Genomic DNA, 22,867 nt, shown 5'->3' with positions numbered 1-22,867 from the left:
GGCTCTGGTACCGCTGTATGGCAACTCTTCCTCTCCCATCACAGGCCACAGTCGGGTCTGTGCGCCTAACAACACTTTTCTGGCTTGTGATCAAGGTGTATACATCTGCATCACCCCACACAATCAATCATGCACACTTGTCAGTCTCTTACCCGATCTTTCAGTCCTCCCCAGGAGTGATGCCCCACTCATATGGAGACCTCCTAGCCGCCCTCGATGCTCCCCCGCGGCCATCCGTCTTATTGTAAGCCTGCCGGCCGCATCAGGTGTTGCCCTCGGCGCCACTGGCATCCAATTACTCCTTACTCACTATCACCCCTTAGAAGATGAAGATGATGTCCTCTAAACTAGGTGTTTAAAGGGGCATCAAAGTGGGGAATGATAAGGAAAATCTGTGTCCTAAGACGGCCGACGGAGCCAGTGAGAGAGTCCCAGTCCATGCCCCGGGGCTCTTCCGGGTTCTTCTCCCTGCTCTGCTTCCTGTGCACACTCATCCGGGTTCTTCTCCCTGCCCCACTTTGCACACGCGCCAAAAGTGCGAAGTATGTGGAAGTAGAAGTGTATAAATTGCCCCCTTGGTGCTTGGGGCTCAGACCTTTAGAGATCACTCTCTTCTGAGCCCACCAATGTTAAATAAACCTCCTATCCTCCAAGATCTCCGAGTGCCACTTGGTTCTTCCATCGGGTGACCCAGTCCAGGTTCCATAACAAAAAGAGAAATCCAAATACCCTAGGGTGCAAGATTACCCAAGAAAGATCACCCAAAAGGGTGACTCCCAAGGTTGGGATTCAGACCCATTGAAAGAGGTGTGGTTGCAGTTCACTGAATTGCCCAGGCCAAAGCTGGTCCATGCTAGTCATCATGCAAGCAGGAAATGTCCTTTGGGAGTGCAGGGAGCCCCATCTGACAAATGGATGTATAGAGAGTGTCAGGGCACAACGAGCCCACCTACCAGCAGACCGGTGCTAGGCCTCCAGTGTATCATATCAACATGCAGAAAGATGCAACAGGGCACCTGGGTGGCTCAGTCAGTTAAGCATCTGCCTTGGGCTCAGGTCATGGTCCCAGGGTCCTGGGATCAAGTTCCACGTTGGGCTTCCTGCTCCGTGGGGAGCCTGCTTCTCCCTCTCCCACTCCCCCTGCCTGTGTTCCCACTCTCGCTGTGTCTCTCTCTGTCAAATAAATAAATAAAAATCTTTATGTATGTACAGCTTTTGACATGTCAAAAAAAAAAAAAAAATGTCTCCAGACATTGCCAAATGTACCCTGAGGAGCAGAATTGTTTTCTCACCCCCCAACTCATTGAGAATTAGTGGTGTAAAATATGCTATATTTATGCCAAAGGGACCTACCAGTTTCTGTGTTTCCTTCTTTGTGAAAAGGTATTCAAAATGCAGCAATTTTTCTTTCACTCCCGAGCGAATATCCTGACATGCCCCTGACCATTAGATTCCCCCCCAAAACTTCACTGAAATGACAATTCATGTGGTCTTACCAAGCCCAAAGCATTATAGCCACTTCCTGCTCATCGTGTCAGATTAGCATGGTGTCAATATGATAGGCCAATGAGATATTCTGGGGGTGTTCAAGTGATCTAGATACATGAGTTATTATAACCCTGAGGCAAATGAAATGAATGAACACTATGTATGTATATACCATATAAATACGAACTACTTCTGATTCACTTTCAGTAGTGGAATAGAAAAGGATGCATTTGCCAAATCAGTGGTGACATACCATGTACCTGAGGTCTTGTTAATCTGTTCTGGAAGCAATATGAGGTCCACAGTAACAACTGTGACTGGAACTACTATTTGATTAAGTTTACAGTAGTCTTCAGATATTTGCCACAATCTCTCTAGTTTCTGAATGGGACAGGCTAATGAATCAAACAGAAATAAGATAGAGCTCACCATCCTTGGATCCTTTAGATCCTGAGTGCTAGCACTATATCTCTGCATCTCTCCTAGGATGTAATATTGGTTTTGGTTTACTCTCTTAAATGAGGGGTTGGAGACAGTTTCAGAGGTTTCTGCTTGGATTTTTATACTACGAAAGCTCTTACTCCACAGGCCAAGTACGTAATGTGGGGGTTACTCCTATTGCCACGTATGTTAATTCCAATCATACACTCAGAGACTTGGGAAATGACCACTGGTAAGTGTGCAGACCTTGTGAGCCAGATTTTATTTTATTTTATTTTTTTAATATTTTATTTATTTATTTGAGAGAGAGAATGAGCTAGAGCATGAGAGGGGGGAGGGTCAGAAGGAGAAGCAGACTCCCTGCTCAGCAGGGAGCCCGATGCGGGACTCGATCCTGGGACTCCAGGATCATGACCTGAGCCGAAGCCAGTCGCTTAACCAACTGAGCTACCCAGGCACCTGTGAGCCAGATTTTAAATGTATTACCTGATCCCCTAAACTCCTACTATAATGGTCTAGCTATGATAATGTTTTGGGGGCCCAGTTATCAATGTCAACTCAGACCCTATGTTTATTTTTTTTATTTTATATTTTTTAAGATTTTATTTATTCATCTGAGACTCAGAGATACAGAGAGAGAGAGAGAGAGAGCATGAGCAGGGAGAGAGGCAGAGGGAGAGGGAGAAGCAGGCTCCTCGCTGAGCCAGGAGCCTGATGTGGGGCTCAAGCCCGGAACCCCGGGATCATGACCTGAGCCGAAGGCAGATGCTTAACCGACTGAGCCACCCTGGCACGCCCAGACCCTATGTTTAATAGTCCTTGAATAACATACAGGAATTCCACTTTCCCCAGTGTAGAATCATCCAAGTAATGACATCAGGTCCATTGGAGAAATATGGGACAATATTGTAGTATATATTTCCATGGCATTGCAGGGCTCTTCCACCTCTTTAGTAATTGGCTCCGGATCTGAAAATTATCAAGGGATCATTAGTTTTTATTGGGGCAATTGCCATCATCCTCCTACTCCCTTATTCTTGCCTTTTTCTGGTTGTAGATATTAAGCAGCACCCCTGTTGTTCACCTGACAAATTTTCCTCAAGGGACACCATGCTCTTTTAACCATCTCCACTTCTAACAATTTAACCTTGTTATGCTTGTGTTGGTCTTAATGTAATCCTCCATTGGGTCTTCTGGCCCCACATAAAATACCCATTCCCGCATGCATACTTCCCTTGGTCTCCTTTTTCCTTCACCTGTCACCTGTCAGGGTATGGTATAAAAAATATATTTTGTATTCGTCCCCAGTTCCGGGCACAGAACTCCTAAAACCCTTAGAATTTCCTGAGTTAGGAATGTCTGTTTTCATGAACCCCGTTAACCGTAACTGAGTCTATGCTAATGAGGTGACTCATTGTGGGAAGAGGGCTTAGAAAGCTTCAGGAAGAGAACTAGTCACTGGAGGAACCAACCACATGATTAGAAGGTTGGAACTCCAGCCCTGCCTCCTTTGCCCTCAACAGCTACACTGGAGGAGGGGATACTGGAGACTGATTTCAGTCACATGGTCAATGATTTAATCAACCACGCTCACATAATGAGACCCCATACAAAAACTCCAAAAGGAGGCTCAGGGAGCTTCCTGATTGGTGAATGTATCGATGGTGCTGAGAGGGTAGCATACTTGAAGAGGGCACGCAAACCTTGCCCTGACCTCGCCAGACCTTGCTGCACTATGTATCTCTACATCTGGTTGTTCACTTGTATCCTTTATAATAAACCAGTAATCATCCATATAACACTTTCCTGAGTCATTCTAGTGAATTCTCAAACCTGAAAAAGGGTCATGGGAATCCTCAAATTTGTAACCAAGTCAGACTGAAGTGTAGGTAGCCTGGGTACCCGAGGGGTTGTGGCTGGTATCTGAAGTGGGGGGCAGTATGTGGGACTGAGGCCCTTAACTGGTGGGGTCTACGCTAACTTTGGGAAGTTACTTACTATTAAATTGAATTGTAGAACAGTTGATATTGCAAGTGCATGCAACTCAGACATTTCTGCTTCACTCAGCATTGGTTATTGCTTTCTCTGGAGTTCTAATATAGAATCTAACAGCAAATTTCCTCTATCCCCTGGGGCTCTTGCCTGTTAAATCCCATTTCCCTCCAAATGCCCCCACATCAGTTATTGCTTATCCAGTCTTACACTCAACGCACTTGATCAAGCCCCTTAAAATCCAGTCCCAGAGGTACTCACCCTCGCTTGTGCCTGTACATACTACTTTTTACAGCTGGTTTGATGTATAATCTCTTCATCCCTTATGAAGCCTAGCATATCATCATCCTGATTATATTGGGATTCAACCCAAATTAGCCTGGCAGCCAAGAGAGGAGGTGGGTGCTACTCCTGAGGGGACACCTGTTGCCTTGTCTGGGAGAAGCGTCTGCAGTCTTTCAGCATGTGGTAAGTGCTAGCACTTATGAGGGAATGCTGGGCTTAGAGAGCTAAATCCATGAGGATCTAGTGGGGTCTGCAGAACTGACATCCTTATGGGCATACATCCTGATGTCACTATCTTATCTTAGAGTCTAGATATTCTCAGTGGCCCTGAACTTGGTATAGTGTGCTTGTCCTTGCCTTGCCCTGAACTTGGTATAGTGTCCTTGCCTTGGCCCATCCCTGGACCTCTGCAACTCTATCAGATCTTCAGTTTGTTCTTTCAGTTTCTGCTCTTCCACTGCAGATTAGGGCCGTTATATGAACTTCCAAAGAGGTCCTGTAGCTCTGTGTCAGTTTCTCATTATCCCAATCCAGGATGAAGATACAACTTTGCAATACTCAGATATCTTTTTAAAACAGTTTTATTGAGATATAATTCATTATACAAGTCACCCGTTTAAAGTGTTCAGTTCAATGGTTTTAGAATATTCAGAGAATTGTGCAACTATCACAATTTTAAGACATTTCATCACCTCAAAAAGGAACCCCCCCACACACATTAGCAGTCAATTTCCACTTCTTTCCAACCCTTTGGCCCTAGGCAACCACAAACCTGTTTTGTCTCGATAGACTTGCCTAGACATTTCACATAAATGGAATATTAAATATAATCATATAAGGTCTTTTGTGACTGGCTTCTTTCACTTGGCATAATGTGTTCAGTTTTATCCATTACATCAGTTTCCTAGGGCTGCTGCAACAAATTACCATAAATAACACAAAATTGGTGGCTTCAAAGAACAGAAATTGATTCTTGCAGTTCTGGAGGCCAGTATTCCAAAATCATGGTGTCTGCAAGGCCATACTTCCTCCAAAGCATCTAGTATGGAATCCTTCCTTGCCTCTTCCAGCTTCTGGTGGCTCCAGGCATGCACTGGCTTGTGGGGCATCAGTCCAACCTCTGCCTGTCTTCCCATCGTTTCCTCTTTTCCCTGCCTTTCCTCTGTGTCTCTTGTAAGGACACATCATTGCATTTAGAGCCAGCCAGATAATGTAGGGTGATCTCATCTCAAGATCCTCAAGTAATCTGCAAACACCCTTTTTCCAAAGAAGGTCACATTCACAGTTTCCGGGAGTGAGGATATGGACTTACTTTTGGCAGGGGGATGGGGTAGGTGGGGTGGGGGGCAACTTTCAACCCATTATATCCATGTTGCAGCACTTATCATTACTTCATTCCATTTTATGGCCAAATCCTAGTCCATTTTATGAATAGGCCACATGTTGTTTATCCATTTTTCAGTTGAACATTTAGACTGTTTCCACTTTTTTTGCTATTATGAACAATGTTGCTATGAACATTTATGTGGATGTGTTTTCATTTCTCTCCGGCATATATACTTAGAGGAGTGGATCTACCATCTTTATAGACATGTTCCTTCCATATCTTTCAAAGTTCCTGCACCTGGAATTTTTTTTCAAGGTCACAACCACTTTATGCCAGGGAATACTCATGCCCTATCTGCCACTCACAATGGTGTTCTCTTTAGCTGTAAGACAGTCTCAAAACCTGTCTCCTCAGACCACTCTTGGCACCACTTGTGTTAGTTGACTCCTCAAATAAGCAGATGATTAGGTAGAGTGCAGGAGATTTACTAGGGAAATGCATATGAAGGAAAAAGTGGAGGGTGGTTATAAGTAGAGTAATAGTCCTCAAATATGCCCATATCCTAATCATTGGAGCCTATAAATGTTACCATGGCACACAAGGTATTAAGTTTGCAAATGGAATTAAGTTTGCTAATCAGAAGTTGCTAAAATGAACAGATAACCCTGGATTATCCATGTAGGTCCAGTGTAATCACAAGGGCCCTTTAAATGAGGAAGAGGGAGGTAGCAGTATCAGAGTGGTGTGAGAAAGACTGGATAGACCATTGCTGGCTTTGAAGATGGAAGGGGCCATGAGCGAAGGATTCCTCTAGAAGTTGAAAAAGACAAGAAAATGGATTCTTCTCTAGAACCTCCAGAAAGGAATGCAGCCTTGCCAACACCCTGACTTTAGTGAGATTTTCAGACCTCTGACCTCTAGAACTCAAGTAGATTCCCCAATGTGCTCAGGACTGGGGGATTCTTGGGACACCAAACAGTTAGTGCTAAGACCAAGTCAGTGCCAGGGTATGCCCAACATATCCCTCATCTCTTTGACCCCCTCTTAGGGTAATTGCTGCTTATTATGGCAGTTCATAGCTGGAGAATTTTTTTTTGAACATCTCTGCAGCCCCTCTTCCCATATTTCCCACCTATCCAGAGAAGACACCACCTGTGACTCTGAATTTCCTTAGTCAGAGTGAGACATTTGTAACTCTTCTTTGTAACTTTCAAACATTAAAACTCAGATTAGGAATGCAAGTTAAAATTTCAGCTTGGTCCTCCGTTTTACTTCCACACTTCTCTGCTACAGAATCTAAGCCAACTCCTGTGTGCCTGACCCCCTACATTGTGAGGGACAGAGTATTGTGCCTGCTCAAACACTTCCCACTCGAGTTTTTTGTTTCCTATAATGGAAGAGGGCATACCGCTACTACAGTTATTTTCTCAAGACTATAGCCAGTCAGTCAATGAACTTCCTATTTCCAACAGAAAAATGAGTAGGCTTCTGTACTTCATTAAATTTTAAGGTCTTTTTTAAAATTTGTCCTAGAATCTGTGCCAAACATAGGACCTCTAAATTTCATAGGGAGTTGGTGCCCAGAGAGTTGTTATAGGCATCCTCTTTGTTGCCAGACTTTTTCAACATAAGCATATTAAGTAGCTTGGTCTCCAACCTGGGACTCAAGTGGGTTCTAAGAAGCCCTCAGATGGGAAGGAGGTAGGCAAAAACTTAGCATCACCCCTCAGATCCTTCATGTAGGGGACCCAGTGTTAGGAGAATGAGGCATACCTGCATCCATCTGACTGCCAGAGATTACTACTACTATATAATTATTTTCTTATTTATATTAACTTTTCCACATTAAATTATATGTGTTGCTTTTGCATATAGTAATGTTTCCAGTTAAAATAATAAAATAGCCTTAAATGTGTTTAAAGATTGGGGCACCTGGATGGCTCAGCAGTTAAGCGTCTGCCTTCAGCTCAGGTCATGATCCCAGGGTCCTGGGATTGAGCCCCATGGCAGGCTCCCTGCTCAGTGGAGAGCCTGCTTCTCCCTCTCCCTCTGTCCCTCCCCCACCGGACCCCCCCACTCATACTCTCTCTCTCGCTCTCACTCTATCTCAAATAAAAATCTTAAAAAAATAAATAAATGTGTTTAAAGATTAACAAATGAAATATTCTGCATTAGATAATAAAGCATAAAATACATAATAAATATAAAAATATAATTATTAAATACTACGTTGTCTACAAAAGAATAATCAATGGAAAATAAAAAAGGTCTGGGAAAAAAAATCAGTTAGTGAGTAGAACTTACCTACACATCTCAACACATACACCAAAATAAACTCTATTAGTAAAAGTGTTTACTCTTAATGAAACCATTAAACCATTAAATATTTCAGAAGAAAACATATGAGTGGTATTACTGATGAGTGATAGATTTTTCAAACAGAAGTTATAAAAGTATAAATACATGTAGCCACATAAAATTTGTGACCAAATAAACTTAGTATAAATGCAAATATAGAAAAAAAGGATTAACATGAATAAAACATTTTTGTTTCTAATAAAGGAACTAAAAAATTTTTGTAAATGATCAAAGGATATGTATGTGCTGCCAAAGCGAGCACAATGATCAAAGGATATAATCAGTTCACAAATTAACCATGAGTACCAGCTTTCTACTCTTACCTGATCAGGACAGTAGGTTCAACTTTATCATCTTACCTCAAGACATTTGCTCTTCAGTTCTGTCATAATTTCATCCACTGGAATCTTGATGTACTCACCACCTTACAGATCATCATGCTTACTCATTATATGGATTACTTCATGCAAATATTATTAGGTACATAGGAAATAATCTTTAAAGTCTTTGTGAAAAAATTTTCCCCATTGTTACAATTTATGTAAATCTTTTTTTTTAAAAGATTTTATTTATTCATTTGACAGAGACACAGCGAGAGAAGGAACACAAGCAGGGGGAGTGGGAGAGGGAGAAGGCTCCCCACTGAGCAGGGAGCCCGATGCGGGGCTCGATCCCAGGACCCCGGGATCCTTACCTGAGCTGAAGGCAGAGGCTTAACGACTGAGCCACCCAGGCGCCCCAATTTATGTAAATCTTTTTAAAAAACAAATCAGTGTTATCCATTCAGATTTAAAGAAATACTTCCCCCAAATTAAGCACAAATTCAAGATACCACTTTGGTATCATATGTAATTGATAAAACATAATGTTAATAATATAATCAGTTCTAACAGAGACCAAAAGCTTTGGTGGATAAAACTAAATTGGGGACTTGGGATAGTCACATAGTAATATCTCACTTTTAGAAATAGTGTATTTTTATAAAGCCTAACCAAGAGACATTCTTTTTACCTTCAATTTATTCCTCTAACAACTCTTGACATTTTATGTAAGAAGATCTGAAGATCTTTTATAACACCAAGAAGCACTAAACTTAAGAATCTTAAAATCTAACAAAAATTAAAAAGTATACAAAAGGCATCAGCTTATGTGGAGAGAGGGTACAGGCAGACACATGTCTGCCTAATATCCCAAACAGAAAAAAAAATCAGTTATATAATAATCAAAGTATATGATATCAGCTGCATAAATTCTGAAGTCTTTTTTTCTGCTATAACAGCATGAAACATGATTTATCATCAAAACTTAAAGTTTAAAAAAACTGAACCTGTGTCATAGCAGAACTAATATTGGCAACTTGCCATTCTAACTGGTAGGTGCTGTGTTCGCCCATCCATGAAAATTTTACACCAGACTTCACATTGCTTGAACCACAAATTTCTTATCATCGCTCAGTCATTTCATATTTTTTTACTACAACTGATTATGGCTTCTTTTCAGATAACTGTGATTATTTCAAAATAATACAAAAACAAGAGTCTCTCTTTTGTTCTTCCTGAAAATCCTTTGGCAACCAACTTCTGCAAATACCTTTATATTTTGTCTCATTTCCTTACATCTTCTGACACCTCTGCCTTTGTCATCACCTAGTTCATAATTTCTAGGAGTTACATAGACATAACATGTCAGGTTTAAGAACAGCTGGTCTTTAACATACTTTAAGGGCTGTGAAGAGTGGCAAAATTTGAGGTGAGAGCCTAAAATCATTTCTGCAGAACAGAAAGGATGAAACATTAAAGATAAGCACACTTACGTGAAATGTATCCAATTCAACATAGTAAGATGGCAGCTACAGAGAGGCTCTCACTATACATCGATTTCCTTCAGAGTTCATGTGACACATACTTTTTTTTTTTTAAGATTTTATTTATTCATTTGCCAGAGAGAGCGCGAGAGCACAAGCTGGGGGGAGCGGCAGGCAGGGAGGGAGCCCAATTTGGGACTTGATCCCAGGATCCCGGGATTGTGACCTGAGCCGAAGGCAGATGCTTAACTGACTGAGCCACCCAGGCACCCCACACATACTTTTTATTTTTTAATTGTAACCACATCTATTTATACCCAGGACCTATGGAAGAGATGCCCATCTATTCACAAAAACATCCTGATTTATCTGATCACTTGGTAAGTTCACAGGACAATGTAAGATAAACAAGGGATCTGGAAAACGGGAAAGAAGAGATTTTTCACTTCTTTGTAACATCAAAATAACCTATTTCATTATTTTTAAATCCAAAAAAGCCTGCATCTGATTACTAATGGTACAATTCAACTTAAAAACTCCATTAGAGGTGTGCAGTAAACAAAACTCAGCTTTAATACGTTCTTCCTAAGGGAAAGCAAGAACACAGTCACCCAGTTTACATGGTCCTAACACATAATTAATGGAACCTGTGGCTTTTACTTGTGCAAGCATGGTGAGTAAAGAATTTGGCATGGATGTGATTAATGACTAGAGGGAGTCTTTTTTTTTTAATAGGAAAAGATATTTAATTTCCTTCCATATTAATTAATGAAAATGCAAATTGAAGCTCCATTGTAATACAACTTTTAAAAATCTGACATAAAAAGATCGTTTTAAAGACTATGGTTTTGCGGTATGGAGGTTCTTCAAGATGTTAAAAATAGCTACCCTACAACTCAGCAATAGCACTACTAGGTATTTACCCCAAAGACACAGATGTAGTGAAAAGGGGCACATGCACCCCAATGTTCATAGCAGCAATGTCCACAATAACCAAACTGTGGAAGGAGCCGAAATGCCCTTCAATAGACGAACGGATAAAGAAGATGTGGTCCATATATACAACGGAATATTAGTCAGCCATCAGAAAGGATGAATACCCACCATTTGCATCCACACAGATGGAACTGGAGGGGATTATGCTAAGTGAAGTAAGTCAAGCAGAGAAAGGCAATTATCATGATTTCACTCATATGTGGAACATAAGAACAGCACGGATGACCACAGAAGGAAGGTAAAAGTGAAGGGGGAGAACCGTGAGAGACTATGGGCTCCGGGAAACAAACTGAGGGTTTCTGAGGGGGGGGGGGTGAGGGATGGGGTAACCGGCTGATGGGTACTAAGGAGGGCGCGAGTTGTGATGAGCACTGGGTGTTATATGCAACTAATGAATCATTGAACACTACATCAAAAACTAATGATGTACTATACAGTGGCTAACTGAACATAATAAAAAAATAAAAATAAAAATAAAGACTATGGTTTTGGTAGGCATATACACCGGTATATTCCCTATGAAGAGCAATTTGTAAATATTTATCTACATGAAATGGAATAGGCTCTGTCTAAAATAATGATTATTAATCCTTTTTGCTACATAATGATCTCAGGAAATGGCAGGTCACTCTAGATGTCACTCAAGGGATGAAGTGTAATCTCACATTGTAAAGAGGAAGTCCTTATTTATTTTTACTTTATTTTATTTATTTGAGAGAGAGAGATAACAAGCAGGGAGGAGGGGCAAAAGGAGAGGGAGAAGCAGGCTCCCCGCTGAGCAGGGAGTCCGATGTGGGACTTGACCCCAGGACCCCAGGATCATGACCTGAGCCAAAGTTAGACGGGTAACGCACTGAGCCACCCAGGCGCCCCAAGAGGAAGTCTTTTTTTTTTAAATAATTTTTATTGTTATGTTAATCACCATACATCATTAGTTTTTAATAGTGTTCCATGATTCATTGTTCGTGCATAACACCCAGTGCTCCACGCAGAATGTGCCCTCTTTAATACTATTCACCAGGCTAACCCATCCCCCCACCCAGAGGAAGTCTTTAAATATGAGTTTGATTCGCCTGCTCCTCCCTCTGCCCTACTCATAAGTCCATCCCCTCTAGTTTTAAAATTAAGTCTGATATCTCCCAGCACTACAAACAGATATATGAAAGATACAGGAGACTGTCTCCTGGGGTTGAATTTTAAGAGACTTTCATTAATAATAAATTTATGTAAAACACTTAATTTAGAACATGAATGGCAGCAACTGGTTGATCAAAGATAAAGCATATCTTATATGAAATCAATCCAGAATACCTTAGAGAATTTCATATGCTAGACGTCTTAATCTCTTTGGCAGGTCCTTCTATGTGTCAGATACTTTATAAACCTGGCACACAATCCGACCTTGCATTTTTTATCTTCTAAAAAAGAAGTCATGTTCCTCTACAAGAAGACATTCCAGTCACATAAAGGGTATCTCCTGTTACTGTTCTACTCACTGGGATATTTTCAGGAATGAAAAGGTCACATAATAGTCTCTATAGCATTATTTAACTTTCTATGGAGAATCTGAACCATCTATTCCAGTGCTCTGCCTGAGGGTGAGCGAAATTAAAATAATTAACCTACTGAATGCCTATTATTGTTTCATTCACTGAAAATGTTATTAGCTGACTGCCTATAAAGCACTTCAATCAGTCCTAGAGGTACAAATATGTTGAAGATTGCTTCCTAGAACTCACCATCAGGTGGCAGGAAGTCGACTTAGAATAAATTAGAGAATAGCTTATTGTTGAAGTACACATGTTGTGCTCTGGAGAAACAGAACAGATGGACATACAACAGATGGACATACAGCCTTAACAGAAGGGCTGGAGAGAAAGACCAAGAAATCAAAAGCATACAGATGACAGAGGAAAAGGGAGAGAAGCTAAAAGAACCAATGAAATAACCTCAGAGTTTACCAGTATTGAAGAGCAAAGGACACCACAAGATAATTCCCGAATTTTAACATAATCATAAGAATGTTATCAACAGAAGGGGGAGATAAGAGCTGTGACCAACTAAAAGCAGTCATCAGAAAGGGATTTCTCCTGCCTTATTAATTTAGCAATAATATAGATAATTCTACTAAATTCCTGGATTAGCTCTTTCAGTATTAACAGTATTAATTCTGATAACAATTATGGAAAAATAACCACGAAATCTCATAGCAATTTTATTTTTTTTAAAATATTTTATTTATTTATTTGACATAGAGAGAGAGAGAGAGTGAGCACAAGCAGGGGGAATGGCAGGCAGAGGCAGAGGGAGAAGCAGGCTCCCCACAGAGAAGGGGGAGTCCGATGCGGGACTCGATCCCGGGACTCCGGGATCATGACCTGAGCCGAAGGCAGTGGCTTAACCAACTGAGCCACCCAGGCGCCCGTCTCATAGCAATTTTAAAAGGAAAGAATAGTAAGCTGTAATATAGTACAATAAAAAATCATATAGAAATACCAAGACAATAGTTTTGTTTAAAAAGTTAACAGTGACATATAGTCACATATATATTCCATACACAATTGCAACAGAACTAGTTCAGATTTTGAAAAATCATATGAATGGGATTATATCACCAAAACAAAACGCTCAAACATCTTTTTTTTAGTTTATTTTTTCTTAGTAATCTCCACACCCAATGTGGGGCTCGAACTCACCCCAAGATCAGGAGTCACACTCTTCCGACTGAGCCAGGCAGGCACCCCCAAAAATCTTAATATATGAAACCACTGTTTTTGACTCATGGGATATAATGACACAGCAAAATCATCTCCCACTAGTCTCTTAAGTATTCAGATATTTTTCTACCAACCCAGATTGAAAAACTTTAATAAATCCAGAGTTGTTTTAACTTGTAATACAACACTAAAACAGAATGTCCAGCCCCATATAATAATAAGACACCAAAAGTCAAGCGTTAATTAGCCAGGTCAGGCTACAGGTTAACCACCTGCAGTAGGGTTACAAGGCTGGCATGGTCCTTTTTTTCTTTCCTGCCTAATTCCATCCCTCCTCTCTCAGCTGGCTGGCTGTGTATGGTTTCACCTTGCCAGAATCAAAACCGTAGGGGGTGGCTGAGTTCTTACCTGGCTGATACTACTGAAGATGGTTTTGAACAGGCTGCATTTGGCAATCAGTTTATTATTTTAGGTTTTGGTTTGTTTTAAAGCCCCAAAATGGGGCTTAAAGTCATGATCCCAAGATGAAGAGTCACATGCCCTACTGACAGAGCCAGCCAGGTGCCCAGCAGTTATTATTTTTTAATTAAAAATATTTTTATTTGAGAGAGACAGAATGAGAGAGAGAGAGAGCACATGAGAGGGGGGAGGGTCAGAGGGAAACGCAGACTCCCCGCTGAGCAGGGATCCTGATGCGGGACTTGATCCTGGGACTCCAGGATCATGACTTGAGCCGAAGGCAGTCACTTAACCAACCGAGCCAGCCAGGCGCCCGCCGGCAGTTATTTTAAAGCTGACCTTCTCTCAGGGGCACTTCTGTACCCACGGCTGTTCTCACCTGCAACTCCCTTGACCTGAGTGAATGCAATCCATTCTGTTGGTCTTTCTTTCTTCTTAGCTCTTAAGGAATCCAGAGATCCACTTTGGATTGTCTTCTTGTGAGGCCTCTTTGCACCTCTAAGCAACCCTTTTGTACGGTATCTAAAATGGAGCCTCCCACAAGGGCTCACTCTCCACACTTGACAAACATCTGGTCCTTCATTAGCACTCAAGCAGTTTCTGTCAAACCAAATGCTGAGAGTACAGAACAGCTTCAACTAACATTAGACTCCTTCATTAACCAAAGCACCTTACCAGTCCTCTCAGGTTCCAGGTTTCCTGAATATAAGCCAAACATTTATACTTCCAGAACTGCAAGTGATTCATATCAAGCTCTCCAAACTAGGTTTTATGAGAAATAAGTACCTTCTCACCCTCCCACTTTGGCAGCTTTGTAATTAGCTTTCTTCCCCATTAAATGCATTCTCAAATTCGTAACAGATTACCTACCTATTATATTACCCATATGATGCAAGACTGAAGACAACATACCATTTATATATGACTAAATTAAGTCCATGGTCTAAATGGGGTGGGGGATCCACATTCTTGCCTCAAAGAATGGGGATTCACCTCTGACACAATGGGGGTAGAAGAGGATTTGCATAGAAATAAAGTCCTCAGTTCAAATATATCAACTCTCCCAATTCTTATGTCCATGACTAGGTGTTATTTTTTTCAATCCAAAGATCAAATCTACATTCCAACATATTTTATTAAAATACTACCTACTTACATTAAGAAATATACTCATAACCAGCTGGATTGAAGTAACTCAGTATTTACTTTAAAATGAATACAAATAAACACAAAGAATATCTAAAAAAACATGTATCCATTACCAAAAGTAATCAACTTATAGATAAAGGTTACATGTCAAACCCTGGCGTTCTGGGAGCTTTGAATGGATAGCTCTGAAAGGTTTACCAGTCCTCTCTAGGTCTATTCTTATTAAACTGCTTTGGTTGGAGTAGGATTCAAAATAAGTGAGGGAGATTAGCTTTCAGTACGATGAGGTGAGGAGGCTGACAAATCATCCCCACTTTTAAAAAAGCAACTATAAAGTTGGGTAAAATTATTTTAAAAACTCTGGAAATCAACTGAAGACCTACAACAAACTAATAAGTGTTTATTCATGAAAATCACTGAAGCAAATTTGGTAAGAACTGTGTGAGTCTGTGGTGCTGTGCTCTCACTTCCCATGCCAGAACTTGTTGTCACTGCCAGAAGGGACTTGCTTGACCTGATGCAGAGGAAGTCAGAGTGGCTCTATGCTAAGCACAGAGTTCTCTAGCCTGAGGTCGCAATCCTGTTTGCTGCAAACAAGGTAAGAGTAGCAAGGTATTTAACATTAAGTTCTGAGAGGTAAGATAGCCATCTGGATTCGATAAGCACTCCACAGACTCCAGATTTACCAGAGGTATGCAGAGTAGAAACTGAAGCTGGTACAAGCCACCCACGTACCCATGGTTGCCAAGGTGTGCACATACACACAAAGGAGAAGCAAAAAGCCTGTTAGAAAGCAAAAACCAGGGCAGCCTTGAAAATGACTCATATGGTGAATGGACCTGAAGCCCACACAGATCCATCAGCAGAGTAGAAAGCATGAATGATGGGGTTTAAACACAAAGTCCATCCAATCTTTGGCTAAATATTAAGGTATGCAGGCACAGCAGCAACCTTTAGGAAGCAAGATTATAAAAATTTTTTAAATTAACAGAGACATCAATGGCTGCACATTGTAATAGAGATGGACTTCATAAATTTACTGGAGGCAAGTTACTGAACAAGACAATCCCTGGGGAAGAAATCAGAATCCATCATTGCTACATTATCTGAAATTCAACAAGATTACAAAGCAAAGAAACAAGAAAGTGTGACCCTTACTAAGGAAGAAAAGCATTAAGGAGAAACTATTTCCAAATGGTAGATTCAGCAAAGATTTAAAAGCAGCTATATGGACATGGTCAAAGAACTAATGGAAGTCGTGTTTAAAGAATTAATGAAAACTGTGATGAAAATGATACAATGCATGAAGAATCTCAAAAAAAAAAAAAAGATACACAGTAAATGAAAGAATTGAATGGAAACTTAGAGCTGAAAAATACAGTACCTGAAATGGAAAATTCAATTGATTTGAGATGACAGAAGAATCCATGAACTTGAAGAATCAACAGAAATTATTCAATCTCAAGCACAGAGGGAGAAAAAACAATGAAGAAAATGAACAAAGCCTCAGAAAGTAGATCAACGTTAAGTGTACCAACACATATGTGAAGAGATTCCCAGAAGGAAGAGACAGAAAAGGACAGATATTTGAAGAAATAATTGCCAAAAATTGCTTAAATTTGATGAAAAACTAATCTACAGATCTATGAAGCCCAGTAAATCCCAACTAGGAAAAACACAAGAACATCCACACCTAAACACATCATCATTGTCAAACTGGTAAAAGACAAGGATAAGCAAACAAAAACAAAACCCTGAAATGAGCAAGAGAAAAAAACAACCTATCACAAAAGGAGACCAAAATTATGACTAACAGCTGACTTCTTACAAAAAATAATGGAAGCCAAAAGCCTACGGGATAATATCATCAAAACGGGGGTGCCTGGGTGGCTGGTCAAATGTAGGGTCATGATCCCAGGGTCCTGGGATCGAGCCCCGCATCGGGCTCCCTGCTCGGCGGGAAGCCTGCTTCTCCCTCTCCCACTCCCCCTGCTTGTGTCCCCTCTCTCGCTGTGTCTCTCTCTGTCAAAAAAAATAAATAAAGTCTGGACCAAAAAAAACCCAAAATGATTAAAGAAAAAAAAATCAACTATGTATTCTATATCCAGCAAAATGATTCTTAAAAAAAAAAAAAGGCAAAATAAAAGATATTCCCAGAGAAAGACTGAGGAAATAAGATTATACAAAGCATGAGTTATGCCACTGTATTGTTGAGTTGCTGTAACATGCACAGATCTAACATATGACACTAAGAGCACAGAGAAGAAAATGAGATATATTGAAACAAAGTTCCTACATTTGACCAGAAGTAAAGTAGACTGATAGGATGCACAAGGTCATACCTCGATTAACCACTAAGATGTAACTCAAAAAAGGAGGAACAGAAGGATCTCTTTAGATATGACCAAAAAAAAAAAAAAGAAAGAAAAGGAAACAAAAAGCAAAATGAGAGGTGTAGAAACAAGTATATCAATACTAAATTTGAATTAACTAAACACTCCACTCAACAGAGATTGCTGGACTGGATAAAAGACTGGATTAAAAAAAAAGATTGATAAAGGACTTGTATTCAGAATAAATGATCTCTTACAACACATAATAAGACAAATAACCCAAAAGTGACAGGGAAGGTGGTCTGAATGGACACTTCTCCAAAGAAAATATACAAATAGCCAATAAAACAGGAGAGGATATCACTAGTGTAGATAAATATATGTTAATCCATGAGATATTATTTCATTCACACTAGAATGACTTTATCAAAAAGATAGACTATAAGAATATACTGTAGAAGATGTAGAGAATGATGCAGCTCATCAGGTTCTTTAAAAGGTAAACAGAAAATTATTACATGACCCAGGAATTTCAATCCTAGAAGTCTATCCAAGAAAAATAAAAACATGCATACACACAAAGACATATATACATACAGGGAGAAGTAAGGAAGGGGAGAGGGAGAGGGAAGGAGAAGAGAAAGGTGAAAGGGAGGTGGGCAATTAAAAAATGGGATGATGAATGTGGACCAAAGGTATATGGGAGTTCCTTGTATTATTCCAGTAACATTTCTGTAAGTTTGAAATTAGATCAAAATTTAAAATTACAAAAAAAAAAAAAAGAGGCAAGGATATTGTATAGCAAACTCCCTCTATTAACTTCTTCAATGAACACCATATACAGCTTAAAAGTTATTAGAAAACTGTAGGTAATTTTAATAAAATCACTTCAAGAATATAATTTGGTTGTAAAACCAATACAATGAGCTCTAAAATAATTTTTCTATTGAGTTAAATAAAGTCATCTGTAAATCCAGTAACAACATATTCATATTCACTAAATCCAAATGAAAAGCAAACATGACTTTACATTTCTAACATAGGGTAATTCAAAGTTCACTTTGAAGGGACTGAGATTTTGGGTTAATTTTTCTTTTAATACCAAGCATAATTATAGTTATTTAGATTTTGAAGTGACTCACTTTTTATTTAACAAAATACTTGCAGCTCTGAAATAAATTTCATTAGTAAGAATGATAATGATGTTTAAAAGAAAAAAAAAGACCATGAAAATGCAAGCTGCATTTCTAAAAGGTTATAATCATGTAAATTCTGATTATATCTGTACATTTACAATTCTCTACTCTTAGACAAAAACAAAAAGAACTATTTTATATACGGACAATCTGGAGCATAATTAAGTGCATCTTAATGAAGTTTCCACTGACCTATATAGAAATATGGTTCACCGACAGCCAAATGGCAGCATATCTTTATCAAAGATAAAAGGTACTATCTAAAAACAAAGACAATCCTTCAACAATTTTACTTTGCCAAGTAAAAATACTTCCCAAGAGCTAAAGGCACAATTTTTATTCACATCTAATAGAGGAACCAACCATAAAATCACTACTTATTTTCAAATGAATAACTTATTGACATTTCTCAAACAAGCTGTTTCCAATCCTAATAGTTCTTTATTTTCTTTAACATATTTACTATGGGTTGATAATTTGCAATAGGTGTCATCAGGAGAATAACCAAAATTAGATTAAACATGACAAAAGAGAGACAAAGTGTTTCACACCCTTGAGTGACACCAAGGCAAGAATGGGAGAAAAGCATTGCAAAAAGAGACTACTGAAATGCTACTTATATATTCTTGCAGTAAAACCAGCAATGCATCCATTTTAAGAGTTATCATCTCACTTCCAATTTCTTTCCCTCAAGAACAATTTGAATCTCTTTGGCATCCAAAGTCTCATAGGTTAGTAAAGCTTCTGCTAGATTCTTATGCTCTTTTGCATGAGTCTTCAAGATATGTTTCGCTCGTTCATATGAGTCCTGAAATGAAAAAAGCAGGTATCTAAGAGGCAGAAAACTTAGGAGAAGCAAAAACAGTAAGAAAAAAAAATGTATATGCCTTAAAAAATATGAAATATATTCATTTCTACTTATAAAAGATAAAAGCATTGGGCTCCATGCTGGGTATGGAGCCTACTTGACAGACAGACAGACAGACAGACAGACAGATAGATAGATAGATAGATAGATAGAGATAGATAGATAGGGCAAGCTTGGTTCTCAAAGATAAGTTTCGTATTTGCAAAGGTTCTATTTTTAACCTCAAAATCTATCACATTGATAAATGAGGATTACTTAGGGAGCTACTTAAAGATATAAAAGTATGTATTATACTCATCTGCATTTTAAATTGTGAACAAAGAAATCTGTTTCTCTATTCAATACACATGTTAAAAAGGAAAGGGAGGTTTGCTCCTTTTGCCTTGTGAGATTTCAGCAATTTATTCACAGAAAAGATCTACTTTTCTATTGTCTTATTTGGTAACAACTGTCAGTCTGTGACAACTATACCACTGTAAAATGAGTTTACCAACATCAAGAAGCATAAGTCATATAAACATGACACAATTATTAAAAAATAAACATCATTAGACATTCTGAACAAAACCGTTATGGTCAAGTGAAATCATCAAATTAAAAAAAACATAAAATATTATAAATATGTCATGGAATATTGAAACTAATATCCAAGGATGAATTAGTATTAACTTTAAAAACTTCACTGGAATGAAACCCTTACATTGTAACATGAAAGACTACGATAAGGTTTTCATATTTTTAAGTTTCATAAACATTTGAACCTAAAATGTGTACTAGCTAGTCATCATTTCCCTTAATAACAATGTAAGTGTGCCATCTAGCAGAAAGAGTACCTACTGCCTTCCCAATCTTAACATTTAAGAAAAGTACTAGAGCAAAGAAAGTATTTCCAATGCCCTAAGAATACTAGAGTATAGATAATTTACTCAACATAAATAGTAAAGGAAAGAGAATGAAGATTCAGGGAAGGCAGAGAGAATTCCTCTTCTGAAACACCTTCTAAACCTTTCCATTATATAGACTTTTCATATACTTAATGACTTTAAACCATTTTCTACCCCCTTAAGTTAATCAAAACCTCGCCCTCCCTGGGGGAGATTCCTAAGCCCTCAAGTGGCAGCTAATGATTCACTCTTATCCCAGACATTTCAGGGTAAAGAGGTGAGCTCTTTGTTCCCCTCACCACTGACAGACCATTACTATGCTACCCTCTTCCATAAACCATGAGTCCTTTGAAGTTTACACCATCTGACTGTAGCCTTATTCAACATCCTTGATTTTGCAATCTACTACCCTAACTACAGTTTTCATTCACTAGACTTTTTGGAATTTAGCTCAGTCATTTCCATTCCAAGACCTGCCTCCATGCACATCCAAATGGAATGCACATATCGAACCTCTGCACTAAGCACCAGGTCCACGTAGCTCCCTCAACTTGAAATCTTCACTAGGACACCTCAAATTCAGGAGCACCTGGGTGGCTCGGTTAAGCGTCTGCCCTTCAGCTCAGGTCATGATCCCGGAGTCCAGAGATCAAACCCCACGTCAGAATCCCTGCTCAGCAGGCAGTCTGCTTCTCCCTCTGCCCCTCACCCACTCCACTCATGCTCGCTCTCTCGTTCTCTCTCTCAAATAAACAAAATTAAAAAAAAAAAGACACCTCAAATTCAATATGTATAAAACTCAGTTCATTATCTACATACTTCCCCACCTTAGGCCATCATCAGTGTTTTCTCAGTAAAAGACACACACAACTATACAGCTGCATGAGGCAGAAACAGCTTTGTATTTAATTTAGCTGCTCTCTCACCCAAACATCAAAAAGGCATTTTGATTCCACTGTATCAGTATCTCTTGAACGCATTCATTTTCTCAATTTCTACACTCACTGCCCTAATCCAAGCATCTGCTGTACAATGAGGAGACTCTACAGTACCTACTGATCTCACTGAGTCTATGCTCACATATTCTGTACTGCACACTGCAATCAAAAAGACTTGTTTTCAAAGAACTTTGTGCTTCATTCTCAGCACACGCATGCAGCTAGGCACAAAGCAAATAATATTTGTTGAATAAAATATATGTCAGAGTGAAAAACCAATAAAGACTCAAAATAATCAATACCCCTATTCTAACAACTCTATGGTTTTACAGCTGAAGTAGAATATTTATAATTACTGATATTAACTGTTCCTAGCCTATAGCCAGAATAAAATAAAGATTCAGTCTATGACCAGAGGCTCCCAAACAACAAATTGAAATCATAGTTTCAATGGTGCACTTATTCTCTTTATTATACGTAGTGACATTTCTAAACAGGGGATAACCATTATCTTCTGGTAGTACCTAACTATTAAGGCACATTATGACTAGACAAATAAGCATAGAAAAATATGATCATTACCCTTAGAAGGATTCTAATTTCTTGTTCAATAGCAGATTGAGTTTCTGGACTCAGTTTCCCAGTATCACTGTAGGTCATAACTCCAAGCTAAAACAAACAAAAGAAATTGAACAGAAAAACCCTAAACCACTAATAAATGTAACAGAGGAAGTACTATCCTATACTTAAGGAAACATCATGGGGACAAGGAAGAAATTCAATATAAAAACACCCTTGAGGGCAAAGAAATTTCATCATTCTTCTGAAAGTATAAGACTAAAATTAAAAATACAAGAGAAAAAATGTAGTAAGTATGGTTCTGAGTACCTTCTTAGAAAACCTTTGCAGCTATTCCAAATCCAGAAATCCACAATGTAGTGTATTAGAAATGATTCATGAAGCCACAGTGATAATGCAGGAGTGAAATATGTGGAAAGGGTAAAGCAAGCTCAGCAAATAGGTGTTTTGTCATAAGAACAGAAAATAGAATATCTTATCATTTGCTTAACTCATGAAATACTGTTATTGTCCAAGCGGCTAGAATGGAAAGTGAATACTATATGTTATTACTCAAAAAACAAAAACAGTTTAGTTTAGAATAAGCTGTGACAAATCTACTTGAAATGAGACGGGTGGAAAGTAAATGTTGACAATTTATAATGAGAACCCTCTCTCACAGGGCGCCTGGGTGGCTCAGTTGGTTAAAGCAACTGCCTTCGGCTCAGGTCATGGTCCCGGAGTCCTGGGACTCAAGTCCTGCATCGGGTTCCCTGCTCCCTCTGACCCTCCCCCGTCTTGTGCTTTCTCTCTGTCTCACTCGCTCTCTCTCAAATAAATAAAACTTAAAAAAAAACCAAAAAACAACCCTCTCTCATAAACAGACACTTGGCAAATCATCATTTGATACATGAGGAAGGGTTAAAATTAACTATTACCTTTTCACTCATTCCAAATTTGGTAACCATCCGTTTTGCTATTTTAGTTGCATTATCAAAATCACTGGAAGCACCTAAAATTAAAAAATATACATAGAACTCAATTTTTTAAAGTATTTTTAAATCAGCAAGCACA

General features: G+C 39.0%; 1 protein-coding gene across 2 annotated transcripts in view; it reads right to left on the bottom strand.

The window, feature by feature from the left end:
• Positions 1–18,966: 18,966 nt before the first annotated feature.
• The window catches only part of LOC114202982 (ATP-dependent zinc metalloprotease YME1L1), a 48,918-nt gene continuing 45,017 nt past the window's right edge, over positions 18,967–22,867 (bottom strand). For both annotated transcript variants that reach the window (XM_088025497.1, XM_088025498.1), the window contains 3 exons: positions 22,732–22,805; positions 21,818–21,904; positions 18,967–19,353 (listed from right to left, as the gene is read on the bottom strand). In XM_088025497.1, the coding sequence (XP_087881623.1) occupies positions 19,210–19,353; positions 21,818–21,904; positions 22,732–22,805 (305 nt within the window). In that variant the 3' untranslated portion in view covers positions 18,967–19,209. The remainder of the gene's footprint in view (positions 19,354–21,817; positions 21,905–22,731; positions 22,806–22,867) is intronic.

This window comes from Eumetopias jubatus, unplaced genomic scaffold (genome assembly GCF_037043125.1).
Source record: "Eumetopias jubatus isolate StellerSeaLion01/CBP00866 unplaced genomic scaffold, mEumJub1_p1.0 scaffold_8, whole genome shotgun sequence".
In the NCBI taxonomy this organism is placed as follows: Eukaryota; Metazoa; Chordata; class Mammalia; order Carnivora; family Otariidae; genus Eumetopias; species Eumetopias jubatus.
Note: the sequence above shows the minus strand (reverse complement) of the source record. Positions and strands in the feature narration are given on the sequence as shown.